General features: G+C 41.2%; 1 protein-coding gene across 1 annotated transcript in view; it reads left to right on the forward strand.

Annotated features, from left to right (window-relative positions):
- Window positions 1-25,600, forward strand: part of LOC138094387 (beta-hexosaminidase subunit beta-like) — a 31,988-nt gene extending 6,388 nt beyond the window's left edge. Inside the window, exons 2-14 of the mRNA XM_068990457.1 lie at window positions 117-262; window positions 5,613-5,678; window positions 11,943-11,989; window positions 12,252-12,362; window positions 15,911-16,012; window positions 17,866-17,995; window positions 20,358-20,538; window positions 21,527-21,613; window positions 22,833-22,905; window positions 23,707-23,881; window positions 24,860-24,950; window positions 25,095-25,199; window positions 25,501-25,600. Of these exons, the coding sequence (XP_068846558.1) occupies window positions 117-262; window positions 5,613-5,678; window positions 11,943-11,989; window positions 12,252-12,362; window positions 15,911-16,012; window positions 17,866-17,995; window positions 20,358-20,538; window positions 21,527-21,613; window positions 22,833-22,905; window positions 23,707-23,881; window positions 24,860-24,950; window positions 25,095-25,199; window positions 25,501-25,561 (1,375 nt within the window). The 3' untranslated portion in view covers window positions 25,562-25,600. The remainder of the gene's footprint in view (window positions 1-116; window positions 263-5,612; window positions 5,679-11,942; window positions 11,990-12,251; window positions 12,363-15,910; window positions 16,013-17,865; window positions 17,996-20,357; window positions 20,539-21,526; window positions 21,614-22,832; window positions 22,906-23,706; window positions 23,882-24,859; window positions 24,951-25,094; window positions 25,200-25,500) is intronic.
- Window positions 25,601-27,192: the final 1,592 nt, after the last annotated feature.

The raw sequence follows: 27,192 nt of genomic DNA on the forward strand, positions 1-27,192 counted from the left end.
CCGAGTGAAAGACAGGGAAGCCTGGTGTGCTGTACTTCATGTGGTCATACAGTCAGACCCGACATAGCGAATGCACAACAATGGTTTAAAAATTTGCTTCAATTTCTCTCACACAGCTATTATGCCTATATTTTTGGTTTCGACAAGTGGCCCCTTGGCTCTGATAATGTTCCAAGGAAAATGGAGTTACAGAAACTTGAAGTCTCAGTCATCATGGACCCAGAGTGTGACAGTTTCCCCAGCATCACCTCGGATGAGTCTTGTGAGTACCTATGTCATGGGAATAGACTGTTCACAAAGCTGCTTGTTACAGACTCGAGGGCCAGAAGCTGACTCTACTCCATGAACTATTGTGAGCTCTTAACCAGTGAGTTTATAATTATTATTTTTAAAAATAACCATTATGGAACTTCACTGGTGGTCCAAGGTTAAGACTCTGCACTTCCGCTGCAGGGAGCACAGGTCTGATCCTTGGATGGGGAACGAAAGTCCCACATGCTGCACACATGGCAATAATAAATGACTAAATAATTACTGCTAAAAGTCTGATGGCAAAACTCAAACATAATCATTGCAGGAAATCTTTAAGTACAGTAAGTGAAGAGGAGGAATTAAATTATTCATAATCCCAGCACTCAGAGTTCACCTTTGTTACTTAGATTTTTTTTTTTTTTGCAGAGTTTGAATGTTTTACATACATATAAATAAAAGCATAAGATAAAGAATGGCATGAAAAAGGGGTCTAGTTCTGTACATTTGGTTTTTCTATTTTTCTTTTTTGCATGTGCTATGCTAAGTTGCTTCAGTCGGCCTGACTCTTTGAGACCCCATGGACTGTAGCCTGCCAGGGTCCTCTATCCATGGGATTTCCCAGGCTGGAATACACGAGTGGTTTGCCATTTCTTACAAGGGGATCATCATAACCAAGGGACTGAACCCACATTTCTCATGTCTCCTGCATTGACATGCGGGTTCTTTACCACTAGCACAACCCAGGAAGCCTCTTTTTTGTGTATGAGCATGCATTTCACTAAGTGTTTTTCAATGACAGCATTTTTAGTGGCTGAATAATGTTCTACCAACGGTGTGGATGTGCCAAAACTTACTTGGCTTATCCCTTAATTTTGCACATCTAGATAGTTTATTTTGAAATTAACCCTGTGTTTATAGGCATGATCTTTCGTTCTTTCTTTTTTTTTGGCACAGTATGCAGGATCTTAGTTCCCTGACCATGAATTGAACCTGTGCCCCTTGCAGTGGAAGCACAGAGTCTTACCCACTGGACCTACAGAGAAGTCCTGACATGATTTCTGTTTATAATTAAGTTGACACATAGATAATGCAGAACTGAGAGGGGTGAAGTTTTTCACTTTTCATTTATATTTATGTTGTATTATATTTATATTCCATCTTCATTTATATTGATTGAAAATATCAACATTTAGCTCTGTGATTTTTTGTTTGCATAAAATATTACTCTCCAAGGCTTTTCCTACCTTGTTCTAGAAAGAATAAACAGATGGGCAGACCTTTTTCATAGCATGTACTGACTGGAAATTACATGGAATTGTATCAAGGAATCAAAGAAGAGCAATGGGTGATTTAAGATTAGTGCAGAACGAGCAGGCTGGTGAGTCAGGTGTCAAAATAGAAAGGAAAATGCATATCTTAGAGAAGAGAGTAACCCCTTTGTTCTCAGGCTGCCTCACAGACAGTTAAAGTCCATCTCTTCATCCTTTTGATTAGAGATGAGATTTCTTGATGCCTTGATAACATCTTTTTGCAAAATAACTTCATTTCTTTTCCATTCTGTGGCTGTTCTTAGAATCATGATGGTTTGCCCACATTAGTCATGTGAGTTGACAGTTAGCACTCAGACACTTTATGAATTAGATTTTGCAATCTGAATTGAGGAATGATCAGTAAATTACCAAGGAATCTTTGCTGACTGGCAGTACAATGACATATTGTAAAATCCAAATGATGGAATGTGTCAAGGCTGGGGAGTTACAGTCTGTCTTGCATTCAGCTTTGCAAACCCCATTTTTCTGAAAGGGAGACTTCTGGAGATAAACTAACCATGAAATATTCTGGTTAAAGGATAAACTAGTTTTAAACTAGTTGTTGATGATGATGAGAGAAGTAACACACAAATGGAAATAACAAGATATCAACCGTTGTCCAAATATCAACCATTGTCCAAGGGTATGAGGAAATCTTGGAGAAGCTGATGAGTGTTAACAGCAGCATCAAGTAAAATAAAAATAGGCACCTCCTCGGAACCAGATATAGACTAATTTCTACCACAGAGAAGTAATTACATACAAGAATGTTCTCTGGTTTGTCTGCCACAGTGAACGTTTATAAGCAAAACGAATGTTCGTCACCAGAAGAATGGCTGCGTATATCTTGTCAGTTGACTCTAGAGAATACGCTTCAACAATTGAGAATGAACAAGTGGAGTTACAGGGCTTCTCTAGTGTCCAGTGTTTAAGAATCTGCGGGCCAAGAGAGAGGCCACGCGTTTCGACCCTGATCTGGGAAGACCCCATCTGCTGAGGAGCAGCTACACCCCACAGCCACAACTACTGCGCCCATGAGCCACGCGACTGAAGCCTGCGTGCCTGAGAGCCTGTGCTCTGCACAAGAGATGGCCACAGCGAGACCCCCGTGCACTGCTGCTCGAGAGGAGTCCCTGCCCCCCGCAGCTAGAGACAGCCCACGGGCAGCAGCGAAGACCCAGTGCAGCACACGCCAGTAAACACAATACTTAAAAAAGAAGTGGAGATAGAATGACATGGGGAACTTGCCAAGATCAGTTGCTGAGTTGGACAAGGGGGGATATATCCTAGTGTGTACAGGGGGTCCCATTTACACACCAGCAGAAATACAAGGAGGTGCACATGAGGCAGCATCTGTTTCTTGCCACGTGGATGTAACAGTGCCCAGGAAAGCCCTGCTGTTTCCTCTGAGCAAGTAGGGGGAGTTCAGTGGGCATCTCAAAGGGGATTTTAGTCTTACCTGTAACATTTTATTATTCTAAAAGGAGGAATCTGTTGCTGTTATTTGCATGTATACCCTTCAAAACAACAGTGTGGTGCAGAAAGTATAGAAAGGGATCATTGGAAGAAAGATACCTTCGTTCCACCTCAGGGAGCTTATCGGTGTTAAGACTAAGAATTTGGCTGTGGAATAAAAATTCTATAGCTTATTTGTCCATATATTTAGGAAACACAGTCTCCTCGGTATTGCTTTATATGTGTGGTTTCTGCATTGGGTTGAATCAGAATCCTTTTAAATATCAGCCAGTCCTCAGCTGTTGGAAAATAATTGGCATCAGGTATATGCCACGTTAATGGTCTTAGATAAGTCTTTGTGCTGACTGATTCCAGGAGATCTCAGAACTGGAATGTGGGAAAAGCTGGCTTTTAAACCGTGACCCGTGAAATAGTGAGTTGTATTTAGGGAGCTTAAACTAAAGATTTAATAGAGGGGAGGAATCGTGATTCGACTGTGGTCATAACAGCAATACCGTTCTTAGCCTGGCCTTTAGCTACCTCTCGACTGTTCGTCTGATGGAAAGGCTTCCTTGTCAGAAGATTGTCACCTGATTGTTGGCTGTTGATAGAGCTGTTTTCCCTATGTGTAGCCAACAGTTAGGCAACACCCTGGGTGATGGTGGTGCAGGGTGATGATGAAGCAGAGATAGCATGTTAAATCATGGACCTGCAGCCCTCGAGTGTCTTTGCTCTGGCAGAGTCTTCCCTGTCACATCCCTTTAGCTTTCAACCTCTGTGCTTTCTGGTGCTTTACACTATCTGTGGATGACTCCAGGAGAAAGCTCTCTAAACACGGAAATGACTGTTGGGGCAACTTCTAGTTGCACTGCGTGCGCTCAGTTGCACCTCGGCATGCAGGATCTTAGTTCACCAACCAAAGATTGAACTCCTATGCCCTGCGTTAGAAAGCAGATTCTGGACCACCAGCAAGGTCCCAGCAAGTGAGTGTTAAGGAAGATTCAGGACAATGTTAGGGGTATTAGGTACAGGGCAAGTAGGGGGCACAGGGAGAGAACGGCCGGAGTAGAGAAAACTCTGGTCTTACAGGGTGCAAGACTGATACCCGAGGCTTCATCATGAAATGAGAGGCACTGAGGAGTTTGCCCTTTTGACTTAAATTGTTAGCTTAAGTAAGACCCTGCTCTGTAGAGGGGTAGCAGGAGAGAACTCTCCAGTAAGGGAGAATGAGGAATCATGGAGATGACACCCAGGTTCCTGACTTGAGCTGCTCGGCTGGCTGGAGTCAGGAGAGGATGAGTCCAGAGCCCAGCAAGTGGGAAGAGGGAAGAGTCCAGTCTGGGGCTTGTGGAGTTTAAGGAAGAATCTATGGGATTTCTGGGGCTTCCCTGGCAGCTGAGCTGGCAAAGGATTCGCCTGCAGTGCAGGAGACCCTGGCTTGATTCCTGGGTCAGGAAGATCCCCTGGAGAAGGGGGTAGGCTACCCACTCCAGTATTCTTGGGCTTCCCATGTGACTTAGGCAGTAAAGAATCCCCAAGAAATGTGGGAGACCTGGGTTCGATCCCTGGGTTGGGAAGATCCCCTGGAGACAGGAAAGGCTGCCCACTCCAATATTCTGGCCTGGAGAATTCCATGGACTGAGAACTCCATGGGGTCGCAAAGAGTCGGACAGGACTGAGCAACTTTCACTTTTCACAGGACTTCTAAGTGAGTATATACAGAAGGCAGCTGGAGAAACAGGTTTGGAGCTCAGGAGAAATAACGACCCAGAAATAGTAATATGTTTTGCGAAATGTACTGTATATCATTGAGGGATTAACAGCAAACATTTTTTTTTCTTCCAGTTTAATTGAGGCGTAACTGACACACAGCACCATGAAAGTCTAGGTGTAGAGTATAATGATCTGACTTACATACATCGTGAAATGATTAGCACAGAAAATTAGTGAACGCCCATCTCATACAGATACAAAATTAAAGAAAAGCATTTTTTTCCTGATGAGAACGCTTATGATTTACTCTTTGAACAGCTTTCATGTATAGCATACAGCCGTGCTGACTATGTTCATCATGTTGTACATTACGTCCCGTGTACTTATTTATCTTATAACCAGAAGTTAGTACCTTTTGCCCGCCTTTGTCCAGTCACCACCCGCCTCTGGTAACCAAGAGTCTTGTCTCTGTTTCTGTGAGCTTGCTTGTCTTTGAAGTACAATTACCTTACGACACCGTGTTCATTCCCCTTACACAACATGGTGATTCAGTATTTCTGTCCATTTTTACACATAAGCCTAACTCGTGACTCTGTTCTTCTGATGGAAAGGCTACCTGATGTCACCTGATGACTAGCTGTGGATAGATGTGTTTTCCCTGGGTGTCACCAGCTGTCACGCAACACCCTGAGTGGTGGGGGCCGTGGAGGGTGATGATGAAGCAGAGACTGTTTTATTCTTTCCTGGTTTTTTGAGGTATAGTTGACATAACATTATATTCACTTCAGGTTTACAACATAATGATTTGATATTTGTATATAATGTAAAATGTTACCATCTGTCACCATACGAGAAACATTTTTTTTCTGTTTTCCAATACAGATAATTTACTTGTGCAAGGACCAGTGGCTACGCTCACTGCCAACAGAGTTTGGGGAGTATTACGAGGTAAGTTCTATGTAGTTTCATTGTTATTTTCTAGTAAGGAAATAGTTTCAGTTGCCACTTTGGGAAATCAAGCATATTAATAGCAAAACTTTGCTTCCTTGGGCCCTTTATACATTTGTTGGGTATTTTCAAAACAATTTCCATTAAGTACTGTATATACCACTTAAAGAAAGATCATTGATATATACCACTTAATGAAAGATCACTGGACCCTCTACAAATGTCTGAAGGTTATTGCGTTCATAGTGCTCGATTCCTTGATGTCCTTGGACTGTAATATTCATAGAGTCATAAATGGCCCTGATCTGCTCCAGTTAGGTTTTGTTTTATCATGCATCCCCTCTTGCCACCTTCAGTAGCAAGCATGTCCTTTCTGCATTTGATTTATTTATTCAAACAACAGGTCAGTTCAGTGGCTCAGTCGTGTCCGACTCTTTGCGACCCCATGAATCGTAGCATGCCAGGCCTCCTTGTCCATCACCATCTCCCGGAGTTCACTGAGACTCACGTCCATCGAGTCAGTAATGCCATCCATTCATCTCATCCTCTGTCTTCCCCTTTTCCTCCTGCCCCCAATCCCTCCCAGCATCAGAGTCTTTTCCAATGAGTCAACTCTTTGCATGAGGTGGCCAAAGTACTGGAGCTTCAGCTTTAGCATCATTCCTTCCAAAGAAATCCCAGGGCTGATCTCCTTCAGAATGGACTGGTTGGGTCTCCTTGCAGTCCAAGGGACCCTCAAGAGTCTTCTCCAACACCACAGTTCAAAAGCATCAATTCTTTGGCGCTCAGCCTTCTTCACAGTCCAAGTCTCACATCCATACATGACCACAGGAAAAACCATAGCCTTGACTAGAAGGACCTTAGTCAGCAAAGTAATGTCTCTGCTTTTGAATATGCTATCTAGGTTGGTCATAACTTTTCTTCCAAGGAGTAAGCGTCTTTTAATTTCATGGCTGCAGTCACCATCTGCAGTGATTTTGGAGCGCAAAAAAAATAAAGTCTGACACTGTTTCTACTGTTTCCCCATCTATTTCCCATGAAGTGATGGGACCAGATGCCATGATCTTCATTTTCTGAATGTTGAGCTTTAACCAACTTTCTTGCTCTCCTTTCACTTTCATCAAGAGGCTTTTTAGTTCCTCTTCACTTTCTGCCATAAGGGTGATGTCATCTGCGTATCTGAGGTTATTGATATTTCTCCTGGCAATCTTGATTCCAGCTTCTGTTTCTTCCAATCCAGCATTTCTCATGATATACTCTGCATAGAAGTTAAATAAGCAGAGTGACAATATACAGCCTTGACGTACTCCTTTTCCTATTTGGAACTAGTCTGTTGTTCCATGTCCAGTTCTAACTGTTGCTTCCTGACCTGCAGACAGATTTCTCAAGAAGCAGGTTAGGTGATCTGGTATTCCCATCTCTTTCAGAATTTTCCACAGTTTGTTGTGATCCACACAGTCAAAGGCTTTGGGATAGTCAATAAAGCAGAAATAAATGTTTTCCTGGAACTCTCTTGCTTTTTCCATGATCCAGCAGATGTTGGCAATTTGATCTCTGGTTCCTCTGCCTTTTCTAAAACCAGCTTGAACATCAGGGAGCTCACGGTTCACGTATTGCTGAAGCCTGGCTTGGAGAATTTTGAGCATTACTTTACTAGCATTTGAGATGAGTGCAATGGTGCGGTAGTTTGAGCATTCTTTTGCATTGCCTTTCTTTGGAACTGGAACGAAAACTGACCTTTTCCAGTCCTGTGGCCACTACCGAGTTTTCCAAATTTGCTGGCATGTTGAGTGCAGCACTTTCACAGCATCATCTTTCATGATTTGAAACAGCTCAACTGGAATTCCATCACCTCCACTAGCTTTGTTCATAGTGATGCTTTCTAAGGCCCACTTGACTTCACATTCCACTATGTCTGGCCTAGATGAGTGATCACATCATCATGATTATCTGGGTCGTGAAGATCTTTTTTGTACAGTTCTTCTGTGTATTCTTGCCACCTCTTCTTAATATCTTCTGCTTCTGTTAGGTCCATACCTTTTCTGTCCTTTATTGAGCCCATCTTTGCATGAAATGTTCCCTTGGTATCTCTAATTTTCTTGAAGAGATCTCTGGTCTTTCCCATTCTGTTGTTTTCCTCTATTTCTTTGCATTGATCACTCAGGAAGACTTTCTTATCTCTTCTTGCTATTCTTTGGAACTCTGCATTCAGATGCTTATATCTTTCCTTTTCTCCTTTGCTTTTCGCCTCTCTTCTTTTCTCAGCTATTTGTAAGTCCTCCTCAGACAGCCATTTTGCTTTTTTGCATTTCTTTTCCATGGGGGTGGTCTTGATCCCTGTCTCCTGTACAATGTCACAAACCTCACTCCATAGTTCATCAGGCACTCTATCTATCAGATCTAGGCCCTTAAATCTATTTCTCACTTCCAAAGTATAATCATAAGGGATTTGATTTAGGTCATACCTGAATGGTCTAGCAGTTTTCCCCACTTTCTTCAATTTGAGTCTGAATTTGGTAATAAGGAGTTCATGATCTGAGCCACAGTCAGCTCCTGGTCTTGTTTTTGTTGACTGTATAGAGCTTCTTCATCTTTGGCTGCAAAGAATATAATCAGTCTGATTTTGGTGTTGATCATCTGGTGATGTCCATGTGTAGAGTCTTCTTTTGTGTTGTTGGAAAGCTGCTTTGACCTCTTCTTTTAAGAGGATAAGAGTTTGTTTTACTGGCTTCCAAATTAGTATGGTTTTGAAAAAAGGAGAAGAATAATTTTCTCTAATGTGAGCTAGCTAGCCACAGTTATAGTAATTAAAAGGAGAGAAGGCTTTGGATGTGACTCAGGTTGAGTGTTATTTAGAATAAAGTAACGACTGTTAATGCTGTGTTTTATATCATAGTAATATGGTATGATTGTGATCTTATTCAAATAGTGACATGAAAATAGCTATAGAGACTTACCGCAAATGTAACTACAGATATTATCATCTAGATTATTTACATATAATGGGATGTGATGTTAAACTTTTACCAATCTGGTCTGCCTGTCTTGTCTGGGGCCTGTTAGGGAAATCAGCTTTATTGATCTCTGTCCTGATCCACATGAGAACTTTTGGGAGCATTTGGTGAATCTAGTCCAGGAAGTCCTTATTTTCCACTTACTGTCAGACTTTGAAAGTAACAAATGTGTCATAAATGATATTTGAGGGTACTGCCACTTAACAGAAAATTCCAAAGTTATTCTGTATTTGAGGGTAGGAGGGAGGCATAGCCAAAGCAACTTTGAACATTTTATTCTTCCCTAATTTTTTTGAGGTATAATTGACATAAAATTATATTAGTTTCAGTTTTACAACTTAATGATTTGATATTTGTATATAATGCAAATGATCACCACAGTAAGTTTAGTTACCATCCATCACCACACATAGTTAGAAAAGAATTGTTTTTCTTATGATGAGAACTTCTGAGATTTCCTCTTTTTAGCAACTTGCAAATAGGTAGCACAATATTTATTAATTACAGTCACTATGCTGTGCCTCACGTCTCTAGGACTTACGTATATACGAAAGATTGTACTTTTTGATCCCCTTCACCCATTTTGCCCACCCCCTACCCCTGCCTCTAGTAAATATCAATCTATTTTTTGTATTTATGAGCTTGGTTTTTGTTTTTTCAGATTCCACATCTCATGGAGATCATGTAGTGTTTGTCTTTCTCTGTCTTATTTCATTTAGCATAATGGCCTTAAGTTCCATCCACGTTGTCACAAATAGCAAGATTTCCTTCTTTCTGTGGCTGAATAGTATTCCATTGTATACATATGCACACCGCATCTTTATCCATTCATCCTTTGACGGATAGGCTGTTTCCATATCTTGGCTATTGCAGTTAATGCTGCAGTGAACACAGGGGTACATTATTGGGGTGGAGAGACTTAGAGTTTTTGTTTTCTTTGGATAAATACCCAGAGGTGGAATTGCTGGATCATGTGGTAGCTATATAGTGGCTTCACCCGTTTATATTCCCATGAACAGTATATAAGGGATCCTTTTACTGCATATCCTCAACAACACTTGTTATGTCTTGTGCTTTTGATCATAGCCCTTCTAACAAGCGTGAGGTGATAGGTCACTGGTTTTGATTTGCCTTTCCCTGATGGTTAATATTTACAGTTATGACCAACCTGGACAGCATATCAAAAAGCAGAGACATTGCTTTGTCAACAAAGGTTTGTGTAGTGAAAGCTTTGGTTTTTCCAGTAGTCATGTATGGATGTGAGAGTTGGACTATAAAGAAATCTGAGCGCTAAAGAATTGATGCTTTTGAACTGTGGTATTGGAGAAGACTCTTGAGAGTCCCTTGGGCTGCAAGAAGATCTAACCAGTCCATCCTAAAGGAAATCAGTCCTGAATATTCATTGGAATGACTGATTCTGAAGCTGAAATGCCAATACTTTGGCCATCTGATGCGAAGAACTGACTCATTTGAAAAGACCCTGGGAATGGTTGAAAGCAGGAGGAGAAGGGGATGACAGAGGGTGAGATGGTTGGATGGCATCACTGACTCAATGGATATGAGTTTGAGTAAGCTCCAGGAATTGGGGATGGACAGGGAGGCCTGGCTGCTGTAGTATATGGGGTCTCAAAGAGTCAGACACGACTAGGCGACTGAACTGAACTGATGCTTAATGACGTTGAGCACCTTCTCATGTACCTGTTGGCTATTTTTGTGTCTTCCTTGAAAAATATACCTGTTCACAATCTTCTACCCATTTTTTAATTGGACTGTTTTTTGCTATTGAGTTGTGCGAGTTCTTTATATATTAACCCCTTAATAGATACGTAGTTTGCAAATATCTTCTTCCCTTTGGTAGATTGCCTTTTCGTTGATTTCCTTTGATGTGAAGAAGCTTTTACTTTGGTGTCATCCCATTTGTTAATTTTTGCTTTTATTTCTTTTGCTTTTGGTGACATATCCTAATAATTAATTCTTTTTTAAATTTCTAGTAGAGTTCACTAGTGAAGCCTTCTGGTCCTGGCCTCTGTTTGTTGGACATGTTTTATTATTGTTACCATCTCCTTACTAGTAATGAGTCTCTGATTCTGTTTCTTCGTCATTCAGTCTTGGTAGGTGTTCTCTCTGGGAGTTTATTCATTTCTTCTAAGTTGTCAAATTTGTTGGCATATAATTGGTCATCACAGTCTCTCATGATCTTTCGTGTTTTTGTAGTATGTTGTCACATCTTCTCTGTTATTTGAGTTTGTATCACAGGGAAGCCTTGGAGATGCAGTGAGTTTGGTTCTAGAGCTCTGCAGTAAACTGACTATCTCAATAAAGGGAGTCACACAGATATTTTGGTTTCCCAGGGCATATAAAAGTTATGCTTACACTATTCTGTAGTTTTTCAACAGTACAGAGCAATCGCATTATGTCTTAAAAATAGGTACAGACCTTAATTTTAAAATGTTGCGTTGTCGTTAAGTCGTGTCCGACTCTTTGTGACCCCATGGACTGTAGCCCACCAGGCCCCTCTGTCCATGGGATTTCCCCGGCAAGAATAATGGAGTGGGTTGCTGTTTCCTCCCCCAATTTAAAAATACTTAATTGGAAAAAAATACTGATCATCATCTGACAATGCAAGGTTGCTTCAAACCTTTGATTGGTAAAAAAACGCAGTTATCTGTGAAATGCAAGAAACTGAAGTATCCCTGTATTCTTAGGTTAAAATTTTCGTTGGCAATATAGTTGTCAGCTAGAACCATGAATTTTGGTAAAGTCAAGGCTAGATAGAGGAATTGGCCTATAATATAGGGAACAGTCCATATGCATAAAAAAGAGTCTCTGCTGTTATAAATAAAACACTGTAAGTTGGGCCTTTATAGTTTCAATGGTGTTTTCTGAGCCTCTTTGCCCTCTGTTAAATTTAGGTACTTTCTAAAGTGAGTATAATATTGTATTATAAAAATTCTTTCTTATAATGCTATAAACTTATTAAGGAATTGGAATTTTGTTTTCTTAAAACACTTTTATTATGTTTATCATTACAACAGAAACAGCGGTATGGGCGCAATTAAGTAAAACATTTTTATTTGATAGCAACAGGGATTTTTAAAAATTGAGCCTTGATTTTAGAGAGCATGTTACAGAGTATAACATGTTTAATTTTATTTGCCTTTCCTGGTTATGGTTCTATGCTTGGATAATATATCTTTTATTGTTTCCTTTATAAATTAATACAATAAATTATCAATTTTATTTTCCTCAGGTTTAGAGACCTTTAGCCAGTTGATTTATCAACATTCTTCTGGGACTGTAAGTATGATTACTGTATGTTACTAACATTATTGGGTAAACATAATAAAACATTCTATAAAAAAAATGTAAACTTTTTAGCTATTTTTTGCTTCTTGAATGTTTTTTCTCCCCAAGTGTGTCTCTTAGATGGTAAATGTAATTTTCACACTTTGTTTGGTTTTAAATTAATCTCTTATCCCATACTTGCATAGACAGCTGTAGTCATCATTGAACTGGAGAAAATTCTAAAAATAAATAAAAGTTTTCTTTTGTCTTTTAGTTCACTGCCAATGAATCCAACATTGTAGATTCTCCCAGGTTTCCTCATAGAGGAATTTTAATCGATACATCTAGGCACTTTCTGCCCGTTAAGACTATTTTGAAAACTCTGGTAGGTAATTATGTTCATCCATCGTCTGTTCTGAAGAAGTGTTCTTTTATGTTGTTACTCTATGTTGGTCACTATGCTGTTGTGCTGGCTGGAACAAGGGATTCATTTTCCCTATACTCATATATTTCCCTATACTAAGTATGAGCAGTGGACTTTCTTCCCTCCCTTCCCTGAGAAATGTATTTCCTCTGCAGAGAAGTGGGGGCCCCCCTAGGGAATCACCCTCTTGTTTTCATTGAGGTGGGAGAGAGGCTAACCCAGTATTCAGTCAGCATTGTTAAGAAAAACACTCAGTTTTAATGCTGCCTATTGGCCTTCTGTGTAAATCTCAATTGTCGAATAATCATGGGTCGAGACTTCACGAGGAATACATTACCTCTAGTTGCTGCTGTTGCTGTTGAGTTACTCCGTCCCACTCTTGTGACCCCATGGACTGTAGCCCACCAGGCTCCTCCGTCCATGGGATTTCCCAGGCAGGAATACTGGAGTGGGTTGCTGTTTCCTTCTCCAGTATCTCCAGTTACTGACCATTAATTTTGTGACTTCCATTTACTGTTTTTTTCAGTGGCCTAGAAAGGAATCTGAGAGCAGCTTATAACTAAGAAAATGTCCCAAAGAAATAGGGAACCTCAGGTGGTGGGAGCTGGGAAGCAAAGTTGACGTAACTCTTCTCTTACTGACTTTTTATTGGTTCATCTCTCCCATCACTGTCAGTTTATGAGGGTCAAGAAGTTTTCCTGTATCTTCACCGAATCATTTATGAATATAGCATGTTATAAAAAAGTTATTTTTACATTTCCATTAAAACCTTGATTTTTTCTTCAAAAGATATAATTGTAATTTTTAATGAAAGAAATATAGGCTTAGCGTAAAAAAAAGTTTGAACATAGATATACATAAAATAGTGATCCCATAATCTCATTTACCAAAGACTGACATGAATTTTTATGTCCCATTCATCTCATTTTAGACTTGAAGAATGAATTTACATATGATTCTTTTCTATTGAATATAGTTGACATACAATATTCTGTTACTTCCAGGTATACTAAATCATGGTTTGACACTGGCATACCTTATGAAATGACCACCAAGATAAGTCTGGTATCCATCTATACCCATATAGTTACTACAATATTATTACATTCCCAGGGCTTATTTATTGCGTAGCTGGAGGTTCATTCCTCATAATCCTCTTCACCTATTTTCACCCACCCCCTTACCCTCCTGGCAACCATTCTCTGTATTTGAGTCTGTTTTTGTTTCATTTTGCTTTTTAGGCTTCACAGATGAGCGAGATCCTTGGTATTTGTCTTTCTCTGACGTATCTCTGATGTGTTTAACATAATATCCTCTAGAGTTACTCATGTTGTCACAAGCAAGATTTCAATTTTTTTATGGCTGAGTCTACTCTCTTCTGATTGGAGAACTTAGTCTATTTACATTTAAAGTTATCATTGATGGATATATACGTACGGTCACTTTGTTAACTGTTTTGGGTTGTTTCCGTAGTTCTCTTTTGTTCCTTTTATCTTCTTTTGCTCTCTTCCCTTGCCATGTGATGGCTATCTTTAGTGTTATGTCTGGATTCCTTTCTTTGTGTGTGTACCTATTAATAGGTTTTTGGTTTGTAGTTACCATAAGGTTCCTATATAACAGGCCCTGCCTCCTGGGGGGGCTGCTGCTCCATGGGTGGGCAGAGCTGGGCCCTGGGGCAGCTGCCTGTGGGACTGGCTTCCGGGCCTGGCGCTGGCCTGTTGATGGGCAGTTGAGTCTCTGGTGCTGACAGTCGAGAGTGAGGACTCCAAGATAGCACTTGACATCACCAGTGTCAGCAAGCTCCCCAGATGGGTCCCTCTAGTGCTTTTGTTCCCAAGGGGATTCCCAGTAGTCTCCTGCCTCTCTGGGAGGCTAACATCGACAAGTGGTTCTGACCCAGGCTTCTTAAAAATTACTGCCTCTGCCTTGGGACTAGAGTCTATGAAATTTGAAAAGCACAATCTGTCTCTTGTAGCCCTTCAGCTCTCCCGTATTCAAGTCCTGCTGGCCTTCAATGCTAGATGTTTTGGGGGCTAACTGTCCCAGTGTTGGAACCCCTGGTCTGCAGAGCCTGATATGGGCTCAGATTCCTCACCCCTTTGGGGAGAACCTCTGCACTGTGATAGCCTCCCATTTGTGGGTCATCTACCCAGGACTGTGGGTCTTAACCCACCTACTTGTCTCCTTGTGTTTCCATCTTTATATCTTGAGTTCTAAAGACATATTTTCTGCTAGCCTTCAGGTCCTTCTCATCAGTAATTGCTCTTAATAGTTGTAATTTTGCTGTGTTTATGGCAGGAGGTAAGAGGGTCTTCCTGCTCCACCTTCTTGCCACATCTTGAGGAGGGAGGCTATATGTTCTGATTCTCTGATAGGGAAAGTCTCTCCACTTAATTTTCCATTTTTTTCATATCATCTTTTATATTTTATATACATATTATATTGTTTATTCCTCCAGAGTATACATAAAATCAGTGTCAGTGTCCCCCAAATTTCTGAGAATGTTAATTGGATTTGTGCTGTGTGTGTACTGAATTTCTTTCATTTGTAGTTGGCACTAAAATCTCAGAATTGTGGGAATTGTAAATCCCATTTTTCCTCTGCTCTGTTTCCAAACACCACAGTAGTGGTAGCCAAGAGCTACTGGGAATTCATGAGCTGGCTGTCTTCCAGTAGGGCAAAGTTAAGGTTTTAATTTATGATATAAATTGTGTATAGACTTTTTGAAAAATGAAAAGAAATTTATACTTCTTCACATCCTTCCCTTGTTGAAAAGGAAATTTTAAAAGGAAACAGACACATTGGGAACAATCCTGGATATACTAAGTATTAATAAATTGGAATGTATATCTGTGATATGTAATTATTTTTCCTTTTCCTCTCCCCACCGGGTTTGTTCTTTCTGAGTCTGCTTTTTATTATAGTCACTAGTTTGTTGTATGTTTTAGAGTCCACATATTAGTGCTATCACAGTTTTTATCTTTCTCTGTATGACTTACTTTACTTGGTATAGTGTCCTCCAAGTCCATCCATCTCGTAGATGGCAAAATTTCATTCTTTTTTATTGCAGAGTAGAATCCCATTATATACAGAGAAATGTCTATCCACTGCATTGTGTCTATCCACTGCATACACTACATCTTGATCCATCCACCTGTTAATGAACACGTAGGTTGCTTCTGTATCTTGGCAATTGTAAATAATGCGGCTATGAACACTGGGGTGCATGTATCTTTTCAGATTATTTTTTTTGTTTTTTTGGGTATATTTACCAAGAGGTGGAATTGCTGGGTCATATGGTAAGTTTTCTTTTTAGTCTTTTGAGAAACGTCCAAACTGTTGTCTGTACCAATGTACATTCCCACCAAGAGTTTATGAGGGCTCCCTTTTCTCCACATTCCCACCGACATTTCTTGTGTTCTTTTTGATAATAGCCATTGTGACAGGTATGAGTTGATAATCTCATTGTGGTTTTAAGGTGTATAAAATTTCAACTTGTTTGCTTGCAGGATGCCATGGCTTTTAATAAGTTTAATGTTCTCCACTGGCACATAGTGGATGACCAGTCTTTCCCTTATCAGAGCATCACTTTTCCTGAATTAAGCAATAAAGTGAGTAATTCATGTTATTGTTGTTGATGTACGAAAATTTTTGGTATGGTTTCCTTAGAAGTTTGTAGCTTAAATGTTTCTTTTTATGAATATAATTTAAATGTAAAAGTTAGATATTCATGGTTTAAAATTTTTGATACGCTATTGCTGAGCATTTTAGGTCCACAAAACTGGTCTGCTTTTGTAATTGTTATCATAAATGTAAACATTTATGGGGCTATAGAAATACAAATTTAAAAGCTTAATGGATGTAGGAGACCTGAACCTTTTGTGATTAACAGAAAGTTAAATAATTATTTTTATCAAGTAGCCAACTGTATAAGTGTTTTAAACAGAATTGTTCTGAATTCTGTAAATGACAACTTCTTTTCTCTCTGAAAAACTGTATGAAGTAGGGAATCTTAAGAGATAATGGCTCCTTCGCAGAAAATAATGGTGTTGGCAGTGTTAAGCTGACTGAGTTGTGGAGCAGTGGTGCAGGGCGCCGGCCTTCCTGCTGCCTCACTGAGCCCTGTGCTGCAGAGCTAGCCACTGGCAGCGAGAGAAGCTGCCTGCCTCAGAGCTGTAGTTATGAAGGGGCAGAGCCAAGACCCTGAATCAGTCCTCTGGTCACAATTCCAAAGCTTTCCTTAAAGTTTTGATGTGGTTTGGATTGAAATCCTGGCAGCACTCCTGTTGTTGTTTGCTTTTAATATGGAAAGCTCCAAACATATACAGAAGTAGGATTTAATGAATTCCCACTTCCTCATCGCTCAGCTTCAATAAAGTAATGGCCAATCCTCCAACACCTATATCCCCTCCACCATTATTTTGAAGGTAATCTCAGACATCATCTCTCATTGGTAAAAAGGCCTGTTTAAAAATAACTCCTTATCACAGCTAAAAAATTAGCAATAATCCAGATAGCCAATCATTATTCCTGTATGCCCAAGTGCCTTTTTCTTTAAAAAAAATTGTTTTATTTGCAGTGGGATGCAAATAAACTCCATACATTGTGGTCAGTTAATATTTCTGTTCTCTTTAGATCTATGGGTGCCCATCCCTGACCATGTCTTTTTATTTTTCTTTTATTATTTTCATTGAGGAAACGAAGCTCAATTTGTCCTGTAGTTTTCCACAATCTGGGTTTTGTTGATTGCCTTTCCAGTGTCAATATGTTCTTCTGTCCCCTGTATTTACTATAAACTGGGATCAGCTCTTGATTCAATACAAATTTGTTGTTGGGATTGGGGAAGACAAGACTACTTTTTAAGGAGCTGGGCATTTATTTATATTTATATATTTATACCTTGAGAGATGTGCCATAGTAACACTTTTAATGGACCTTTATTTATCACTGATACTGACTTCTAATTTTTCAAGAACATAAAACAGGACCAAAGGTAATCTTTAATTAAAAAGAAAAAAATCGGCATCTCAAGGGGAATTTTTACTGCTGGCAGTAATTAAAGTGATCTTGATCACCAACAGCTATGTTTTGTAATAATGTGTGAATTTTGATTCTAAAACTGACAAGGGCAATATATTCAGAATTTTCACTTTGGAGTAGAACCTTTTATTTCTATTTTGTCGTACGGTCACATGAGGTTGAAATAGCGTGATGGTAAACATTGCTAAAACAGGGTACTGGTTCTGTCAATAGATAGTTCTGTCAGTAAATCAGGAATTAACCCAAAGTGTGGTGAGAGCTTACTGCTAAGATATAGTAAACAGATAATTTAAATGTGTCATCCAACATCACATAAGACTTTAATACTTTATGATACCTGAAAAGTCTGCTGGCAGATACCAAAGTACAAACAGAACCATGAGCAGCTCATACATTTTAATTTTAATAAATGTGACTTTTGCAGGGAAGCTATTCTTTGTCTCATGTTTATACACCAAACGATGTCCGTACAGTGATTGAACATGCCCGATTCCGAGGGATTCGCGTCCTGCCAGAATTTGACAGCCCTGGACATACGGCATCTTGGGGAAAAGGTAAGGAGTGTGTTTTTTGAGTTGCTAAAAGTGAACACGTGTGCGCCTGCATCTCATGACTTGGTGTTTGCTTATTTTGTTCTTACTTGTGATTTGCACAAAGGTAGCACTATTGATGATTGTAATTCAATAACTATTATACGTCTGCTGTGAGCAGGTCACTGTATCTAGGCATTGCCTAAAGTATAAACACGAGGGATAAAAGGAAACAAGAAATGATTACAAGTAGAATGTGAAAAGTGAGTTAAACAGTTACATGAGTGAAGTAACACCTAAAATGTTCTTGAGACATCAAAGAATCTATTCTTGTTTCTGGTAGAGGGAATAACAGGAAAGGCATTTAGCTGGAGGACAGCACAGGAGAGAGCAGTATGTACTGTGCTGTGCTTAGCCTCTCAGTCGTGTCCGACTCTTCGTGACCCCCTGGACTGTAGCCCCCAGGCTCCTCTGCCCATGGGGATTCTCCAGGCAAGAATACTGGAGGGGGTTGCCATGCTGTTCTCCAGGGGATCTTCCCAACCCCTGGATGAACCCATGTCTTCCATATTGCAGGGGAATTCTTTACCATCTGAGCAACCAGGAAAGCCCATGAATACTCACTCCAGGAGTGAGTAGCCTGTCCCTTCTCCAGGGGACCTTTCCCACCCAGGAATCGAACTGGGGTCTCCTGCATTGCAGGCGCATTCTTTGCTATTGGATGCTTAAGAACTGCTTCTGGAGCGAGACTGCCTGGGATTTGAGTCCTGCTTCTGGCACTTATGGGCTTCCCTGGTGGCTGGGATGGTAAAGAATCTGCCTGCAATACAGGAGACCCAGGTTTTATCCCTGGGAGGTGAAGATCCCTTGGAGAAGAGCATGGCAACCCACTCCAGTATTCTTGCCTGGAGAATTCCATGGACAGAGGAGTCAGGCAGGCTGTAGTCCATGGGTTGCAAAGAGTCGGACATAGCTGAGCGAATATCACTTTCACTTTTCACTTTCTAGCATTTATAAACTGAGTGACCTTGCGCAAGTTACAGAACATCTCATTCTCAGACTTCCCATCTCTAAAATGGTGTATTAGTAGTAGCCATCATGTCATGTTTTTTGAAGATTAAAAAATGAATATAAAGCACATAGCACTGCACCTAGCATTTATAATTGTTCAATAAAAATTATTAGAATAGACCTGGAGAATAGTGGGAAATGAGTCTGAAAAAGTAGCATGGTAGGCCTTGGGTGAGGAGTTTGCGCTTCGTCAGGACGCATGGAAGCCAGTGAAAGCTGCAGGGTAGAAGAGGGACACGGTGGGTCCTCAGTGCAGGGAACCCTGTGTGAAAGTGGCAGATGGAAGTGAAGGTCCGAGAGCAGAATGCTGATAACAGGGATGGCAAACAATGTATTGAACTGGGAGACATTCTGGAAATACAGTCCACAGAACTTGGCAACTGACTGAGTCCGTCAGGAGAGGGACGAGAGACTTGGTGGGATGGTGACTGGCTTACCAGAATGTGACAATTGGGAAGCTACAGAAGGAGTTGGGGGAGAGAATCTGGTTTCTGTTAGGTTGCATTTATTTATTTGGGCCGTGCTGGGTCTTTGTGCCATGCAGGCTTTCCTCTGGTTGCAGCGAGCGGGGGCTGCTCTCTGGTTGTGGCCGGGGGGCTCGGAAGTTGTGGCGCATGGGCTTAGTTGCTCCGCGTGTGGGATCTTCCCAGACCAGGGATTGAACCTGTGTCTCCTGCACTGGCAGGCAGAATTCTCTATCTCTGACCCACCGAGGAAGCCCTGCTGGATTATATTTGAAGTGAAGCTAATTGCGTTCAGCAGGGAATTTGAAATATGGATTGAAACTTGAGGAAAAGGAAGATTGGGAGAAGACTGGCTGAAGATTTGGGAGCCCTAAATATTTGAGATGGGGCTTCCCTTGTAGCTCAGTTGGTAAAGTATCTGCCTATAGTGAAGGAGTCCCAGGTTCAATTCCCAGGTCAGGAAGATCCCCTGGAGAAGGAAATGGCAACAGGCTCCAGTATTCATGCCTGGAGAATCCCATGGACAGAGGAGCCTGGTGGGCTACAGTCCATGGGTTGCAACAATCGGACACCACTTAGCGACTAACCACCAGCCATCAGTATTTGAGATAGTATCTGAAATGGGTAACACCTCAGAGAGGCTGACGGAAACGGAAGCAAAGCGGCACAGGGGCAGTATTCAGGAATTAGTTCTCCCTTTTCTTATCTGAAGAAATTACCAAAGCAACTCTGAGTAAACCTGCTTATCTTTTTCTGTATAACATATATCTTCAACAAAACAAAGCAGTACAGTCATGTGCAGAGCCTTGTCTTTGTGCCTGAACTTCTGCTTTCTGCATGTTTCCTTCCAGGCCAGAAAGACGTCCTGACTCCATGTTATCACTCGAGAGAGCCGTCTGGGACTTTCGGACCTATAAACCCTATATTGAATTCAACTTACAGCTTCCTGTCTAAACTTTTCAAAGAAATTAGTACTGTGTTTCCAGATAAATTCATTCATCTGGGAGGAGATGAAGTAGATTTTCATTGTTGGTATGAAACTTTGTTGACGACGCCCCTCCACCCTTTTCTAAAACCTCTTGCACTTGAAATGGGTGTAGAGGTGTCTCTGGGAAGAGGAAAGACTTGGGGGAACACCTCTGTGAGGTGTTAACCTGGGACCACAGCTCCTAAGATGGTGAGTTGTTTATAGAATTCACACACTGATGCTATTGACAGAAGCCTGTAGGAAGGAGAATTAAAATGCAGAAGAAAATGGAAATTTAAAAAAAGCTAAATACAGAACAATAGCTTTAGTGAAGAGGGTAGTGATTAAGTGGGAGAGATTTTTTTAGTAAAAATCTTCTGTGCAAATAGCGTTAGATGGAAGAATGATGAGGGAGCTTAGGGAAAGCCATTTTTATAGGATATCAGCTTCTAAAAAAATTAATTGCAGTGGAAAGTCAAGATAACTCATAATTAAATTTTAGACTTATTTTAGGTGTAATTAGGCCACTTCACTTTCACTTTTCACTTTCATGCATTGGAGAAGGAAATGGCAACCCACTCCAGTGTTCTTGCCTGGAGAATCCCAGGGACGGGTGAGCCTGGTGGGCTGCCGTCTATGGGGTCTCACAGAGTCAGACATGACTGAAGCGACTTAGCAGCAGCAGCAACAGGCTTATTTTAGGCATCAGTTCAGTTCAGTTCAGTCGCTCAGACGTGTCCAACTCTGCGACCCCATGAATTGCAGCACGCCAGGCCTCCCTGTCCATCACCAACTTGGCACTCTCGGCCGCCGGCCCTGACCTCAGATGAGGGGTAGCTCCTCTCGGCCGCTGCCCCTGACCTTGGACGTGGAGTAGCTCCTCATAATTAGGCTTATTTTAGGCTTAATTTAGTCATAATTAGGCTTATTTTACTCTTTACAAACTTTAATAGATTTCCATCTGTATAAATGATGTTGGGGATTATCTGTTGCCTTAAAAAGATTGGGCATATGGAACTTTTAATGAAATTTTTATCACTGTTTTTGTTTAAGGAAGTCCAATCCAGCAGTTCTGCATTTCATGAGGAACAAAGGCTTTGGCAAAAAATTTGAGAAACTACAATCTTTCTATATGCAGAAGTAAGTTACTGAAAGCCTACTTCTGTTTATTTCATCAGTGCCTTTTGTAAAAGTTTAAGCTCTTATTTAGCACCATTTTATTTTCTCATTTTCTCTCCACTCCTTTTCAAAGTGTACATGTTATAATCTTTGCTACACAAAGTACAGATGAAAAATCATAAGGGAGGGTGCAGTACCCATTATTCTCTTTAAATCGATAACGTGGTGACTCCAGTCCTTTTGGTGACTGTTGAGACGTAGGGTGGTAAGTTATCTGCTCTGTGAACTCAGCTGAAAACCCAGGCTACCCTGCGAAGGCTTCGTCACCGTCTAGCTCCTGGAATTCATTTTGTCAACTCCAGCATTGCTTTTACCCTATACCTGTGCTGTCTGGTATGGCAGCCACAGCCACATGTGGCTGTTTGTATTTAAAGTATACTTGAAAAAGTTAAAAATTCAGTTCCTCAGTCACATTCGCCACATTTCACGTGTTCAGGAGCCAACAGCTAGATGAGACTAGTGCTACCATACTGGAAAGTGCATACATAGAGCATTCCCTTCCCTGAAGATAGAGCTACTCGACAGTGCTGCCCTATGGCGAAGAGTAGGAAGCGTATTTTGTAAAGAGCCAGACAGTAAGTGTTGGTGACCTCATGGGGCACATGTGGTTTCATGGTCTTCCCTGATGGCTCAGCAGTGAAGAATCTGCTTGCAGTGCATGAGATGTGGGTTTGATCCCTGGGTTGGGAAGATCCCCTGGAAGAGGCAATGATAACCTACTCGAGTATTCTTGCCTAGAAAATCCCATGGACAGAGGAGCATGGCGGGCTACAGTCCATGCATGGGGTCACAAAGAGTTGGACACGACTGAGCATGCATGCATATGGCTGCATACTTTTTTAATATTTTTTAAGCACTGCTTTAACAGTGTAAAAAGGGGCTTCCTTTGTGGCTCAGCTGGTATAGAATCCGCTTGCAATGCAGGAGACCTGGGTTCGATCCCTGAGTTGGGAATATCCCCTGGAGAAGGGAAAGGCTACCCGCTTGAGTATTCTGGCCTGGAGAATCCCATAGACTGTACAGTCCATGGGGTCGCGACAGTGGGACACTGAAGCGGCTTCACATGCACATACTGAGAGGCATCTGCCAGTGTTGCAGTCTTTGGTATAAAATGTGCATTCTTTACACACACTGCTAAGTTTGTGATCTGAAATAACTTTGTAATTTTTTTCAATGGTAGGGTTTCGAATATGATTTCAGCCATGAAAAAGAGATCCATAGTCTGGCAAGAGGTTTATGATGATGAAGGCAAGGTGAGAGGTTACTAATACTGCGTGTGGTTCTGATAATATGAGACTTAATACTCTAACACCTTGGATGGAAGAACCCTAAGCTTTCCCTGTAATGCTGGGGGAGGTCAGCTTACCTTTCCGTTTAAGCTGCTGGTAGGCAGGAGCCGCACACCGACACCAGTGACGATGGCATTTATCTGATTTCTTCCATTTACTTCATCCCTCAGTGCAACCTCCTTCTCTTCTCTCCCATCTTCCCTCCTCCCTCTCCATCTCATTCTTAGTAACAAAGTGAGGTTCTTTGAAAAATGTTCATTTCTTCAGAAGGGCAGAACAGATAAGAATGAGTCTTTATTGCTGTTAAGGTAACCTTCATCTTGTTTTAAGTATCACTGTCAAGTGTACTTTTTTTTTTAATGGTACTTCTCTCTGACATAATCAGAATTCTTTATTTTCCTTTGGGGCAACTGAAAATTTGAAAGTCCAGCTACTTGTATTATCTTTCCAGAAGGGTTAGTGGCATCCTGGAAGTTCCAAAGTAAGTAAAATAGTGTGGTAGAAATCGGACTAATGCCTTAATTTATTACACCTACATGGCATTGTATGTAGACAAAAGGTAAAAAATTAAAAGGTTTGATGAAATGTCTACGTCCCTGTTATTACAAATAGCATTAGATACTACCTCAAAAAGGAAAGGGCAAAGAAGAAAACACTGCTTTATTCAAGGATCTTGAAAAGTTATTAGCTACAATGCCTTAGACTTTTAATTTCATCTCCTGTAGCTGCAAGACCTAATACATATTTCATTTGTAACTTTAATAGCTTACACCAGGCACGGTAGTTCAAGTATGGAAAAAGGGCAACTTTCATATGAAACTAAGGAAAATTACAGCAGCTGGCTTCCCTGTGATCATTTCTACTCCTTGGTACTTAGATTTGATCAGTTATGGAGAAGACTGGACTGGGTACTACTCTGTGGAGCCTCTTAACTTTGCGGGTAAGTGAAGCAACCACCATTACTTGACATGTTAGGTTTTTCAAACCCTCCCCTCCCTCCAGGGAATCTTTATCTAGGTACCACCTACTATCCTCCCTTTTATGTTTGATCCTTGATTTTCCTTCTGTATAATCCAACAGACTGAACTCAGTATCATTTTAAACTTTGTGAAAGAAACCGTATTCTTTCCTAAATGAAAGAACTTCTAAAGTACGATTCCCTTACACTGATAAGACTTGTCACTAGGCATTCAAAGAGGCCTGACTGCAGGAGCCTTGTCTCTCCTCTGAGCTTCCTCTGCAATGTAAGGCACCTAAGTAGGGATCGCGTCCTGTTCGGGTGGCTTCCGGGTTCTGGGGAGGAGGCGTCCTTGGGGGTGGGCATGTCTGAGTGGTGGGGCTCTAGGCTCTCAAACCCCTTAAGAACAGTTCTGCTTTGTCCACTTTTGTACACTAGACTTTAATATACAATTTCCTTTGAGGAAAAGTGTTCTGGTGTTTAAAAAGTTTCAAAACTGTAGGTCTGTCAGGAACTGTTTCTCTAAAAGCATTTTCTGAGAATCAAGAAGTCGTAATTACGGTAGATACCTAGTCTCTTTGACATCAAAAGACAGGAATTGAAGGCAGGAGTGGTGGTCACTAGTCCACCTTGCATTCCTTGGCACACTGTTCACAGGCAACCAGGGGAAGTGCTTCTGGTGTCCAAATAAGTTTGCAGAAAACCAAAATAAAATGGTCTCTTTACTACTGGCCTGCTACATTAGTCGACACACGCTAACAAATGCTCTGTGAACCACGGGGTCAGTTGCAGCAATAAAGCTTGCCACCATTTTTTGTGCCACAGCTGTGAACTTCTCCCAAGGTCCTTCTGACTCCCAGAGAGAAGCCTTGCCCCAGGCTAACACCAGAAACCAGCGCCGCCTCTGTGTGTGAGCCTCAGGTTGCAACCACCTAACTCACACCACTGACTGCAATCTAGGTACTCCGGAACAGAAACAGCTTGTCATTGGTGGAGAAGCCTGCATATGGGGAGAGTATGTGGATGCAACTAACCTTACTCCAAGATTATGGTATGGAACCTCAGGGAGGACATGTGGACTAAGGGGCCTGAGTTTAAGCGGGAAAGCACTAGAAACTTGCCCAAGTGTGTGGTTTGCTTCTTGAAGGAAACGTGAATTTAAATTGCCTTGGGGGATGTGTGGTTTAAATTTTAGGCCTCGGGCGAGTGCTGTTGGTGAGAGACTCTGGAGTCACCAAGATGTCACAGACCTAGAGGATGCCTACAGGAGACTAACAAGACACCGCTGCAGAATGGTCGGGTAAGACACATTTATTTGTCAGGCTAGGATACTGTTAAGTACAGAGTGATTTTTTTACCTTTTTAGTATTAGCTAGCTTATTGGGACAATTTTTTTTTTTTTTTTTTGCCATAAACAGAAATGTATGTGACCTAATAGGTAGTGATCTAATTAGGAAAAATTGGCAACTGTTTCTCCATGAATTATGAATCTCTCTTCAGTAATTAATGGTATGGTTTAGTGATTCTGACTTGAGCTACTAAGTTTCTTAAGACAGACATGAATTAATCTAAAACATCTTTTGTTTATACTTTTCCTACAGACGAGGAATAGCTGCACAGCCTCTCCTTCCTGGATATTGTGAGCATGAGGGCAGAATGTAAAAACGAGCTGGAACAGAAGAAAGATATGGGAAAAGAGCCCACAGTCATCCATACTACAATAACCTGATTTTAAAAATCATGTTTTTGAATAAAATATCTTTTTATTGATTGAACCTCCATCTTATTATACATTAGAAGGCTGACATCTTTCTTGTGAGAGAAGTGTAAAATTAACCAACCGAAAACCTTGTGATATCTATCAGTGTATTCCAAAAGACCGAATCTTAACTATCAACAGTAATAATTTACTAGACACACAGTACAGCTCAGGTACATCAACCGTCAACATCAAAGCACGTTTCTCACACTATAAAGCAGAATGATCAGCACCAGTGCCACCGTCTGTTCAAGTTCTCTTTTAAATTGTTCTTACTGAAAACGAAGTAGGTAGGTGCTCCTGAGTTTCCCTTTAAGGACTTAGGACAGGGCCATGTCTCTGGCTGAGCAGCGTACTTTGATCTTGAGGATTCATGGCTTGATAGTTAGGCAGCTCTAAGGCAAAAGGAGCTGAGCCTGATATTAATGTTCGAAGCACAGTTGAATAACCCTAATCAAAATAATTTAAGTTAGTTATCTCTGCAAAGTTAAGCCTCAGATCTCTCCCTGCACATCTTTTGACCATTATCAGGAAAAATTTGGTAAGTACTGTGGAGGACAGAACCAGGAGCAGGGGGTCCGCTTCAGAAGCATTCCCCAGTCCCAACATTTGGTAAAGACTGCTGGCACTCGGATGCCTGTCCCAGAGCAGGAGAAGCTGGCGGGGACAAGAATGACATGAAGAACTGGCTGAGAGCCAGCAACAGTGGAAGTAAAAAAGTGCTTGGGATGGAAAAACGGTCATGGAGGCTGATGACACATTTTGGTAGAGCACACCTCAAACTTTGTGGAGGACTGGAAAGCCCTCCCCCACACATCCACACCCGTGAGGATAGAACCCCTGGGGTTTCTCCAGAAATTCATGTAAAATATGTAGATTTAGTTACAGAGTACCTACCATGGTTTCTGCTAAGGGAACAAATCCGATAACAACTTTGTTGTCTTGGCGAGACTGGATTTCCTGAATGTTCCCTCTTCTCTGTGCCAGGTCTGCTAGGACAGGGCTGAGGTAGTCTCTGCTCACTGTCACCTCAAGATTCATCAGGGGCTCCAAAATTTGCTTATCCGCTTTCTTCAGAGCCTAAAGAAATTTAGTTCAGTTCAGTTCAGTCGCTCAGTCGTGTCTGACTCTTTGCGACCCCATGAATCGCAGCATGCCAGGCCTCCCTGTCCATCATCAACTCCCGGAGTTCACTCAAACTCACGTCCATCGAGTCGGTGATGCCATCCAACCATCTCATCCTCTGTTGTCCCCTTCTCCTCCTGCCCCCAATCCCTCCCAAAATCAGAGTCTTTTCCAATGAGTCAACTCTTCACATGAGGTGGCCAAAGTACTGGAGTTTCAGCTTTAGCATCATTGCTTCCAAAGAAATCCCAGGGCTGATCTCCTTCAGAATGGACTGGTTGGATCTCCTTGCAGTCCAAGGGTCTCTAGAGTCTTCTCCAACACCGCAGTTCAAAAGCATCAATTCTTCGGTGCTCAGCTTTGTTCACAGTCCAACTCTTGCATCCATACATGACCACTGGAAAAACCA

This window comes from Capricornis sumatraensis, chromosome 18 (assembly GCF_032405125.1).
Source record: "Capricornis sumatraensis isolate serow.1 chromosome 18, serow.2, whole genome shotgun sequence".
NCBI classification, from domain to species: Eukaryota; Metazoa; Chordata; class Mammalia; order Artiodactyla; family Bovidae; genus Capricornis; species Capricornis sumatraensis.